Raw genomic sequence first — 12,527 nt, forward strand, 5'->3', positions numbered from 1 at the left:
CTCCACTTCCCTAATGATAATAATGATTTAATAATGACATTTCAGTCCAAGAAGAGTTAATTTTGTTTCAGTTAAAACATCAACATACACACCAAATATATTTTTTAAACATTTTATGACAGGAGAAATAAATACATCCTCATTTTAATATGAGCCTGTTCTCCTTATAGAGAATTGTACAGAGATATTTTTAACACATTTTACACTCATAAACACAACACCTTCAAATGTTACAAAATTTCAAAAGGAGCAGCAACATTATGAACCTCTTACAAAACACGGACTTACGATGTTAGAGGACAAAAAAAACAAAAAACTAACCACAATCCAATCTCCCCTGGGCTATAATCAAATGTTCCTAAGCCTTCGTGATGTAGCCCTCTTTGATTAGGAAATCGTAGATTTTGCGAGTCTTGTTGACGTCGATCTTGATCAGGGCTCGGGCCTGCGCGAGCCGCAGCCCACCCTGCCGTCTGCACTCGTTCAGCAAGGCCTGCTTATATTCCAGGTAGGCCCCTGGCACCAGTCGCACCACCTGACATAACTACAAGCACAAAACAGATACAATGGTTAGCAAAATACATTTGAAAACATATACATTTTATTTAAGGCGTCTGGTAGAAAGCACGTAGAGTCAACCACTTTTTAATACTTTTCTGAAACAAAAGATCACACACACTCTATGCAGCAACCCATCAGAAGGTCAAACGTCCGTCTATCCACCTGTTTGGTCCAGACTGACTTTATCTCGACAACTGTTGCCCTATCACTAAATTCTATACTGATTTTCATGGTTCCCAGATGATGAATCCTGCCAACTCTTCCTCTTAATTTGTCCGGTACTTCGGCTTATGAACAAATACCTGTAATGATCTTCCTCACTGCTGCATTTGTACTATTACTTCACCTACTAGAAGTGTGGATTTTCCATGAAAAGCTGACTAGTAAATCCTTAAGGAATATATTTAAACCTGTTATCTGCACGCATTTGTATAGGACTGCACGTGTCCGACGCAGGCCCACGTTCCTCGTGTTTGACTGTGACCTTTCGACTGTTTCGCTGTTTGACACAGCCGTGTGACAGGCAGAAAGAAGAGAGAGCTGTACCTCCTTCTCTCGCTCATTGAGTTTCTCCGTCCCCGGCAGCCCGGTCAGGTTGAGAGGAGGTGCGCTCCGCCTACCTGTTGCTGTGGAGGACAAATTCAACAACAGTCAAACAGGCATGCGGCACCCAAGTGTTGGTCTAGACTTCAGATAACTTAATAGCAAGCTGACATGCAGCTAATTTTTTTTTGCTATAGAAGAGACGGGAACAAATATTTACGGTGTGCAGATTGTGTAAATATAGCCGCGTGGGAGTGTGTGCCCCATTTGTGCGGCAGAGGTTAAGGAAAGGCAGCTAATTTGAAAGGAAAAACAGTGAGATGAATATGCATGCAGGGGCCTATTTTTCGAGTGTATTTATGGAGGAGCGTCTGCATTAATGTGACTGTGCCTTGGGCCATGCCAAGACGACAGACAGGAGGGAGTACAGAGGGAAAGGTGGAAAGAGGCTTCATACCTGACACTGTGATTGTTGTGACAGCTGGAGTGATGCCAGCGTCTCTGTATTCAGAAAGAATAGTGTTAGCATCTCTACAATATTATTTATATACACACACACACACATATCCCACTTACACACAGCATTTCTGGGCTTTGTTCACTACCGTCATTCCAGGATTACCATCCAAAAAAGATGAATCATTGCATTCAAGAATTTTTTTCAAGGTAGAATAATTAGAAGAACTTGGATTCCACCCAAAGAAAAGGCCTTGGATGGAAAAAAAAAAACAAGAGCAGCAGCACATTAAAAAGACTAAAAATACTGAAGACATCGAGGCCGAAGTGGGTCGCACAGTAATATAAACGTCTGCTCTATTCATCTCAGCACGCCTGGTGCGGTGTGATGATAGAGGTCAGTGCCTCCTGGGAGCCCGCCTTCACCGGCCCCGAGATTACACACTGGGTAACAAGGAAGTTTGGAGTCTCACATTGCAGCCTGTTTACTGAGCCACTGCTGGCAGGCTTTGCTGTCCTGGATGTACTGCAGCACCTCACACAACATGGTTCGCTTCCTGCGCTCGTCCTCCCGCATCCACTTCACCCTCTCATACACTCTGGCACCTGGGAGTGATCACACAGAGATGTCAGTGGGGACCCTCAGTGGGATGATGGGAAATTTTCAGGTGAGACGACGTTGCTTTTCATGAATCATCAAGGCTAAGTTTACTGAAATGATTACATAAACGGCATAACATTCAAGTCTTTGTTAATTCTGCTAACAATTCTCTGACATTATTCCAAGAGCAGCTGATGCAGCAGCTAAATAAAATATTCAGTTAAGCTTTCCTTTGTGCGCCATGCATCAACACACTAGCCAAACATCCAAACACTGTAATTCTAAAAAATGATCCAAAGACCTGACACACTGCGCTGCTGTGAATAATAATTAAAACGCCAAACTAAAAATGAAGACCTCAGCGTAGCTCGAATCTGAATAGAAATACATTTTCCCTGCTGAGGCACGCAACTTTAAAGTTCCGTTTTGTTGAAGCGAAGAGTGGAAAGGTCAAAACAGACTCACTGCAGAAAGACTTGATTCCCGCTTTTCTGTACTCCTGCAGCCTGTGGATCTCCCTCCTCAGCTCGAACTCCACTGTAAAGGAAAAGAAGATGAAGGCAAATCTGTACATACTGTCACAAAGAGAGGCCCCTGAACTCTGTGTGACACGACCAAAGCTCAAGTCTCACCAGCCGCAACACGTCATCCAACACAGTATAGAAGCATTTTGTAGTTTCATCAGCAGCACAAGCCAAATTTCAAGCCAGCAAACACTGAATCACACAGCTGCAGCGCGCGCATTGACGACAAAATGTGGACACATTTAAAGCAAAGGATGGACACTTGTACACTTGTTTTACATAAAGGAAAAAGATTGAGACTTAAAGGAAAAACTTACATAAATGAGGAAAGACACATCATTAACTCACATAATGAGAACTATGAGAATCTCAAAATGTGACCTTCACAATCCTCAGACTTGAACTCATTTCAGAACAATGCATTAGAAACCATCCAGCATTAAGTGAAACAGCGCTGAGGCTGTCCTGAAGGTTCCTAGAGGATCTTAGTGAGACACTTTATGCTGTTTCTTCCTTTAATTCGTCATCTGTATGTATGTAGTCTGACCTCACCTTCACGTGAAAATCAAAAATAACATCTTTTGAAGCCACAATTACTTAGTAACGTTGAGCCGGTTTGGCAAGAGTTGTAAATTCTATAATAATTCTGTGTGTTTGTGCCCGTTGCATACGCTCCCAGAGCCCATCCAGATACTAACACGCGTGACTTTCGATGAATTTGTCGTGTTCAATCGGCCCAATCACTCTGGCAAATCGTCTCATGACTTCATACAGCTCCTGCACCTCCTTTGGGTAGCATCGCTCCTGCACTGAATGAGAGAGAGCAGAGACGTGAGTGGGCACTGGATATGAACAAATATAACCCAGAAGCATGAAAAACAACAAAAAAAAAAAATCCACCTCCTCAGACACTTTTACACATCGACAGTTTGGGATTTTTTTTTTTTTTGTGAATTCGAGGAGAAGTGCAGTTAATTATTTCTTATTTAGATTTCCCCCGTCCCACCATCAGGGATCAGCTGTTAACATGCAGATTTTTCATTTTGCTGTCTATCATCACATTATCTCGTTATGTTATTCTGTGGCTGCTCTGCATTATGATCTCTTCAGGCAGCCGTCTGAGGAGTTACAGAACAGACTGTATAGATCTGTATGTTGCATTCAAACCACTGATTACACTGCGCTAAACTCTCAACCCTCCTGGTATCTTTTCACAGTGCACATTTAACATGATTAACTGAGCATTTCTCCACCTGTGAACTCAGTTGTATATATTGTTTAGAAGCTTTTAAGATGAATATTATTTGCCATTTGTTTATTTTTTTATGATGCACCAGAAATGTGAGCTTGTTTAACAACAAACAGACCCATCACTCTGTTGGACATTTGAATATAAAAAGCAAACAATCCTCTCTAAATTGTTTTGATTCTGTCTTTGATTTTAAGTGCTAAAAGGTTGTAGTAACACAACATTTTAAAAGTATTTCTCTGACTCAAACCCTGTTTTTGTCTACGCCGTTAATTATTATTATTTTGCTGCATCCGCTACTAATATTTTTATAAACAAAAAAATGCTCAACTCTGAAGATCTGATTTCTTCCTCTTGATATCACTGTCAACCATTTTTACAGAATAGTGTCTCGAAAGAGGCCAACACAAAAGTGATTCACGCTGAGTTTTGTTTTTAAGATTCTTTTCCTTTTACTAATTCAGAGCCTGGTTGAAGAGCACAACAGGAAAAATGTATTAAAGCATCAGACCCTGAGACCTTGCTGCCACAAAAACAAACAAAAAAAACAAAACAAAAAAACAATCCCCATCTACCCGAGAGGGTTGCAGATTGGTCGCAGCACACTGATGTGTATTCACCAATCACTCTACAAACATACACAGTCTGAAGAGCTTGTTGTGTTCGTCTCAAAGCGGCACCCATGTTGCTGAGTAACAGACAAGTGTCAAAGACAGAGAGGAAAGCTATTGTGGGGGTGTTAGAGGAGTGGTTGTGTGCGCCTGTGTGCGAGCGTGTGTGTGCGTGCGTGTGTGTCAAGTCCCTTCATCAGGCTCCTGAATGCGAGCTAATTAGCAGCTGCCAACTCAGGCTAAGTACATTAAGTCATACTCTGAAGACAACAGTGGTGATGTTGTCCACGTCTCAAGAAGACATCAAGACTTCTCTATGGTTGCACACAAACACTGACTGCAAACAAAGGCAAATAAAAAACCCAAAACAACTTAAATCATTTACTGCTGTTACAGGACTTCAAACACAACGCTGCTCTAAAACAACACGGCCAGTCAATCTGCCTCCAGCAGTTACTGAGACATGATACTGTGAGCCCCCCAGGCTTGGATTCTGCTTCCATTATTGCATGTGACACACACATGAACACACACACACACACAGTGGAGACACACAATCTTTGACAGTCTCCATGACAACCAGTCTGCAGCACTACAGCTACTCTGAGTTCCCTTTTGTCTTGAGAGACTGGAGAGATAAGGGAGTGGAGGGGGAAAAAAAGGAGGAGGAGGAGGAGGGCTAACTAGAGGCTGGAGGAGACATAAATAAAACAGAGGGGGAGAACGCTTGAACTTAATTCCATGGAGCAACACGTGGAGATATAACAACAGGCTGAGTGGTCGGACATAGTTTTAAAACAAAAGAGGGTTTAATTGGAAAAATACATCAGCAGCCGCTCGCCGTCTGTTTGACCTCTACTGCAAAAAAAACCCCAAGAGATGCAAAGAATTACATTACTGAGCTCACCGAAATCCAACCTGTGACAGGTGGATCAATAAATGAAGGCTGCATTTCAGTCATTACTGGAGCAGCGCTCATTGCACGGGGGTCTATTCACAGTGAAGCAATTATGCTGTGGCACACAGCCCCTGTAGACTATTTGCAGCCTTGATCGTAAATGCGAGCTCCGTCAGTCGCCACACTTTGCCTGCCTGAGGGGCCACAGAGGTTAACGGTGGTTATTACGCAGGAGTTGTTTGCATGCATCCATAGAAACCCTCAGCAGCAATTTGGCTGGTAGATATCAGATGCCTCTCTGGGTTGCTATGAAGACCGTCGCAGCAAAGCCCGTATGAGTTTCATAAGAGGACTTACTCTGGAATTTCCTCAGGTTGATCAGCCCATGGTCTCGGATAACCCTGATAGAAACAGAGATGTAGATTCATTACTATGCAAAATACTGTTCTCATTGCAGTGTCTCTGCAAAATAAAAGCTGGTATTTATTCACATGCAATTGTTTTGGCATTACAAAAAAAAAAATAAAACAATACGTAGTCTTGAACACAGCAGGTAGGTGAGATTTCTTCAATAACTGGGTTGGAGACTGAAGTCAAAATTCCTAGAAATGTCTGGCATGTGCACTATGAAGTAAAAGGTCAGAGTTCGGGGTCTTGGCCCATGTCACCAGCCTGGAAGTCTCTCTAACAAGCTCTACGTTAACAGACATAAAATAAGGATCAAGTAAACAGGAGGGAACTAGAAAACACACATGCCTCCTCAGCCACACATGCCATTGCTGCATACACTGGGACCACAGACTCGTTAGAGATGATTTAGTGATGGATGCGTCACAGCAAGGACTGACTGCGTATGTCCAAGAATGACAGCAAGAAGGTGAAGGTTGAGGAGAAAACACGGCAACAAGTACAAAAAAGAGAGAGGGGCAACAAATGGAAAAGATTTATTTTATAGAAACTTAAGGTAAACATGACTGTGACTAACTAATATTTTCATTACCCATTAATGCACCATTTAATCTCTAAAATGACAAATCACAATTTCCTTCAGCCCAAGGTGACGTTTTCAAACAGCTCGTTCTACCTGTTTGTACCTGGTATTAACATCCATCCTGGGTGATCTGATCACAGGCAGACAAGCTTTAAGTACAGATTTGAATGCTTTTTGAGGTCCAGGTGCTCAGACCACATAAAGAGGTGGTCCTGGCCACATGTGACCCTATTGTTACATCGCTGTACCAGCCCGTGTCTAAAGTGTGTCTTACCTGCCAATATTTAGCAGCTGTTTGAACACACCGTCTCAATTCATTTCACTGTTTACACTAAATTTATCAAAGAAAGCAACATTTCATTGACCATGTCATATTTTACAAATGCAGCAGAGAGTCACCAGTACATGCAGGGAAGGTCCCCAGACTCAAACTGTGAGTTTGTGAGTCAGGAGAAACTTCTTTAATTCTTTAATTTGGACCTTTCTAAATTTGACACATATAGACATTAAGATGCTTCCTTCTTTATGTAAAAACACTGTGGCCATTATACATTACTATTTGCATACACAGCAGGCAAGTGAAATCCAATCAATAGTGGTCTGGTGAGACGCACATGGAGACGCAATACAACACCAAGTGTGACCTGATGGACTCAGAACTGTCCACTAAGTCTACCTTCATGTAAAGGTTATGATGTACACTTTTGTTGTGTCTGCTCAACAGACGAGTTGATTCAACTGCACGATCACTTTGAGGCTGTAGTCTAAGGTGCTGCTGGACTGTCTTTCAACAAAAACTATCAATCACTGTAACTTTAATAATGAGATATGGTTTATTGCAGGACAGTTTAGCACTTTGTAATTAGTTAGAGGTACCCAATTCAGGGTGCATTTCAAAGTAAAATTAATAAATTAATTAAAATATGTAATTAGTTTAGGGTAAGACATTATTTTTTGTGACATGAAAGTGCAACATACAGTACATATTCTAAGGGCTTTTAAACATTTTTCAAAGTCTCCTGCTGCGAACACGCTGTCTTTGCCAGCATAAAAACTGGGCAACAAGTCAAACAGCTTGGCGTGCGCAGCGATCACCAGGCACATTTTCTCCATTTTGAAAAACACTGAAGTTCTGAACAGAGGTTCCTGCATCTTGTAAGTCACACCTGAACGAAACCCTGCAACTTGCCTGACAAAAGCTTAAATATGCAATTATAATCACACCGCCAACTCTGTAACAATCCCAGTCTCACAGGACTTGTGCGTTTAAAGAGCTTTTAACAATAATAATTAAAACTTTAGATTAGAAGTTATGAATATATTAGCATTATGCATTCATAAAATTAAGTAGATACAGACATGGGGTTTAAAATGATTTGCCTTGTACATTTTAATTCAGTATGACATCCATTTATTCATCCTAAAAGCATAAAGAAGAACCAATGGGATTTCAGGCTCCAAAAGGTTACTATACATGCTTGAAGTGCCATCTACTGACAGACAGGGGTCACTACATGGTGCTGGACAAACACTGCATGCATCTATTTGGGAATTAAAAAAGGACCTACTTTTTCCTCCGCTGTCTCTCCTTTAGCCTTGAATGATATATATCCACAACTGAAAGCTTGAGCGCTGAAACGGAAGAATACAAATTACACCATCTGTGTATTGTAAAGTAAATGTTGCAGTTCACACTGATATCTTATGTTTACCAATGACAAACAATAAAAAGGTCTCACCACGTAGGATGTCTGAGTCATCATCCACGAAGTCGATGTCTTTTAAATCCCATTCAGCATAGTTGTCGAACTCCTAACAGGACAATGAAGAACGATTTCCATCATTTGCCGGTTTGATCCAAGTTCACACAAGCCGACTGATGATCCCGGATAAGTGCTCACATTCAAAAACAATTTGTGAGCTCAAGCTAGCAATAAGATGAGTCACTCACTGTGAGTCAGCAATAAAAGCATGAGTCACTGTTTCAGTAACTCTTAATAATGAACCATCTAGTGATCATTTCAGTTAATTCATGTCGAAAGGCTGTGTTAGCACGCATGACTTAAAATCCATGACAAATGCATCCTCTCACCTCCATGAAGTCTGCTCTGGCAGGCATGTAACCGGCCATATCTCGGGACAGCACGGAGTCAAATGTGGGCCGAGGGGGGTCATCAGTAGCTATAAGATCAGAAAACACAGTGCAAACATACAAAAGTTGGAGCACACAACACAATTTTCTTGCATTGGGCATTAAAACAAGAAACGTGCTGTCCGCAAACTTCCTCTGACATTTGGTTGTCCAGTACTTTGAACAAATATCCGCCAGTATCAGTCATTATCAGTTTGCCAACTGCTGCGTGAAAACGACAGTAAATGTTTGTCAAACACAGCAACAGATGGAGACCTGAAGCCAGCTAGAAACTGAGACAAGTTCCTAACCGTCCAACTGTTCACTCCAGTTTTTTTTTTTTTATGAAAATCTTTCTTCTGGTTGCCTTGCAGTCCCATAATCATCACTACTAACAATTACAACAAAAAGTTACATTTGAATAGTGTTTAATGTTAATAGCAGACAGGCCTCTTGGAACGTAGCGACACATAACTAAATCAAATAATATTAAAAGCTATCTGTTCCTATACTAGTATCAAGATGGAAGAACAGAATTTGTTTGTGTATTTCTATAACATTAATGAAGAAAAACAATGAAGCATACAGATAGTGTGGATACTGACGTTTGAAAGGTATAGCACCATCTGCAAAGCGAGACTCTTTTGTTTTGCGGAGGCTGAGCAAGGTGGAGGAGAAGAGCGGGTTATTGATGAAATTCTTCATATAGTGGCTCTCACATTCTTCTTTGCTTTTAGTGCGCATCTGATATGCCACATCCTGCCTGCAGGAGAAAAATGGCACAAGTAAGATTTGTCAGTCTGCAACGGTAGCACAAAGAAAGGGTGTCAAGGCAAATAAATAAATCAACTGGCTTATAAACATTCTCGACATATTACACAGTACAATAGACTGTGTTTCTATTTGTCTTTACACGTTTTAGGCACCTGAATAAGTGGAAAGGCCTATTTCTACATTTTTACATTTTGAATTACACACACTTGACAAATAAAGGGGTACTCATTTGACTATTTTCTCCTATTATTTGTACAATATTTAATTAAGCATGTAACAAACATCGAATTTGAATGCATTAAACATACAAACATAAATAGGAAAACATAATAAAAGCATGATTAACTATTATGTTGTTATGTCATGTTGTTACCGGTATTAAGTTAGCAATAATGATTTGCAAAGTACGTTTTTCTGATCCACATGTGGCACAGTAATTAATAATAAGTACTAATATACAGTACAAGTTGTAAAAATCTCCCAGGCTGCATATCATTAAAAAATAAATATGAGATGAACATAAAACCCAGGCAAATGTGGATCGTTCAGGCATATTTTAGGCTCAACAAGCCTTCATTGGGACATCAACACTTCGATGAAAACATGCGTCTTATTAATTTTAGAGATCATCTGACCAACAGATACAAACGAGAGGCGACAGCCATAAACAGGCTGAGAAAGCACTCACCAGTTTCCAAAGCCACAGTCCATGACTGCCTCCAGCAGAGCCATCTCTTCCTGTGCCGTCCACCCAGGCTCCAGCACAGGGAAATCCGACGTCTGTTTTAAGAGAGGAGGAAGAGAGTGAGGAGTAATAATGAGTGTGTGCTGGGTGTCTGCGTGTTTTAGATTACTGCAGACAATTTCTTACCATGATTTCATATTTGTGATCACTCTCGTGCTTCTTGTATTCAAATCCTCTGGTAAAACACTGAAATAAAGTTTAATTTCAGTTAGACAGTTAGAGTAATCTGGGAACAAACTAGAGCTCTGATAATATGTGTGTATATTTGTCACATGCTAACCTGAAGGCAGAGTAAGAAAGGTGAGGGTCCACATTCTGCACACTTGATGTAAGGCTCAGTTAGGTAAGACGAGCAACCTCGGCATGGTGGTTTATCAAAAGGATCATCTGAAATGGACCGAGTCGTGTTTAATGTTTACTCGCAAGTGACTTACAAAGCAAACGGTCTTGTTCACATTAAGAAAGCCAGTTAATTCAGTGCGGACTAGACAAAGCTATTAGTACAGTGGCCACTCAAAGCAGCCCAAAGTTAAAGCCAGCAAATGGTAAACAAACCACCGCATGAAACGATGGCTTCATACTAGCTATGCTAACTCTGCATATGAAAGATAAAGTAACGTTAGGTTTAACTACTTCAGATCTACAGCGGAGTGAGTCCGAGAGTACCCCAATCATAAACCCCATAATTGTATTTTTAACGATAATATATTCAATGGTAGATAGATATGCGCACATAAATATATAATAAAAGATAACTCGAGCTAGCGTATATGCTAACCTTAGCAAACTTCTGCTGCCTGGAGTAGAGCTAATGTGGCTAACCAGAGATAACTTGAGAGAGAATCGACGTTTTTCATGTAAAGCAGCAGCGGTTATATTTTATTAAATAATGCTATCAACACGTACTTCCAAAAGATGCCAGGCGGTCCATTCAAAAATGTTTAAACAAAATTAATACACGAATAGATTATTATTGCTTCTGCTGCTTCTTCTTCTTCTTCTGCGTCTTCTTTTTTCTTCTACGAGCTTTAACGGCAGCTAGCATAATTAGTGTTACATTACTGCCATCTTCTGGAAATACTAGTGTGTTGTCATAATTTTCATGCCTCCGAGTCAGCGCCAACGACAGCCGTGAGAGAAGCAGAAAAGGCGGATTAGGGCGGATCCTTCCGTCGCCATCCTAGGAAGAGAAAACTGAATGACCGTCCGTCCGCCCAGTTCTTGTTGAACACAATATTTTCTTGAGATTTGTCCCCAACATCCACTCGGACTGCATGAACTCACTGGAATTCGCTGGTCAAAGATCAAGGTCACTGTAGCCTCACAAAAAACATTTTTATCCATAACTCAAGAATTAATGTGGTTATTGTGATCAAATTCCAAACAAATGTCTCGAAGGACAAAATGACAAAGTGAGGAAATTTTCTATCCAAGAGGTCAAAGATAAATGTCACTCTGATGATTTATATCCATTACTCAACACCAGAACTCAGCCACAGAAGAGCAGATTGTGAAAAGATTCTACATTAAGTCAGAAACTGAACTGGTGACACCAATCGTGGGTGTCCACCTTGAAACTGTGCTGACTGTATAGATCTTCTGTGCTGTCGTCATGAATGTGAAGCATCTTTTGTAGCTTTTGTTTGCAGTAACATCGGTATTTGAAGCATTGTGGTCCACCACAAGCTTATTGTTTTCGATGATACTGGGGTTCAGATGATTGCGGCGTTGAGATCGATGTAAACTGCAACAGAACACAGTGAAGGTCTTACTTCTCCTAGAAGCTGGGCTGGGATCACATCCGATCCTCTTGGTATAGCTTTTGGCTCCCCAACACAGCCACACAAGTTACCCCAACACATTCATAACTTAAAACACTTGATCTGCAATACTTTTAATACATTCTCCATAATAATCTGGAGTCCTAAATCCAGCACAACCACTGTCACAGTGGTAGTGTACCCCTCCTCCCCCATCCCCTATCTCACCTACTTCCCTCATATCCCTCATATCCACACATGATCAAAAACCAAAACCGTTATCAAAATCTTGGATTTCAACCATGATCATACAAAACACATGATGCATTGATGCTTTAATAATTATTTGAATTCTTTCAGTTTTGCTGAAGCTGAAACAGAGCCAGTTTCTTTGCACCGTTCTCTCTGCCTCAGATCTGTATCTGTAATCTGTATCCAGTAATCCATCCATCAGGATTTTTACTTCATCTTCCCTTCCTTCAGACTAGCTTCATGTTTCTTTCTCAATATTTCTATCTTTTCAAGTAACCCTGATCAGGAAGACCTCAGGTTCCAGGCTCTCCTCATTTACAGTATTTTCTGTGGCCATTTGCGCCCAGCAGCAGATTAATGTTTGTGCTCACTGAATAATAAATCATGCAGCATAGGATTTCACAAACTGTATATTCTTTTGTCCATTTTGT

At 40.8% G+C, this 12,527-nt stretch overlaps 1 protein-coding gene across 1 annotated transcript; it reads right to left on the reverse strand.

Annotated features, from left to right (window-relative positions):
- Positions 1-98: 98 nt before the first annotated feature.
- Positions 99-11,145, reverse strand: tada2a (transcriptional adaptor 2A). The gene is made up of 15 exons (XM_046389510.1): positions 10,991-11,145; positions 10,365-10,471; positions 10,211-10,270; positions 10,028-10,119; positions 9,171-9,328; positions 8,527-8,615; positions 8,174-8,246; positions 8,003-8,066; positions 5,801-5,844; positions 3,384-3,494; positions 2,627-2,698; positions 2,034-2,166; positions 1,562-1,605; positions 1,108-1,187; positions 99-544 (listed from the first exon to the last, which is right to left on the reverse strand). The coding sequence occupies exons 1-15, from the start codon at positions 11,013-11,015 to the stop codon at positions 359-361; spliced, it is 1,338 nt and encodes a 445-aa protein (XP_046245466.1). The 5' UTR covers positions 11,016-11,145; the 3' UTR covers positions 99-358.
- Between the last annotated feature and the right edge of the window lie 1,382 nt (positions 11,146-12,527).

This window comes from Scatophagus argus, chromosome 5 (assembly GCF_020382885.2).
Source record: "Scatophagus argus isolate fScaArg1 chromosome 5, fScaArg1.pri, whole genome shotgun sequence".
NCBI lineage: Eukaryota > Metazoa > Chordata > Actinopteri > Scatophagidae > Scatophagus > Scatophagus argus.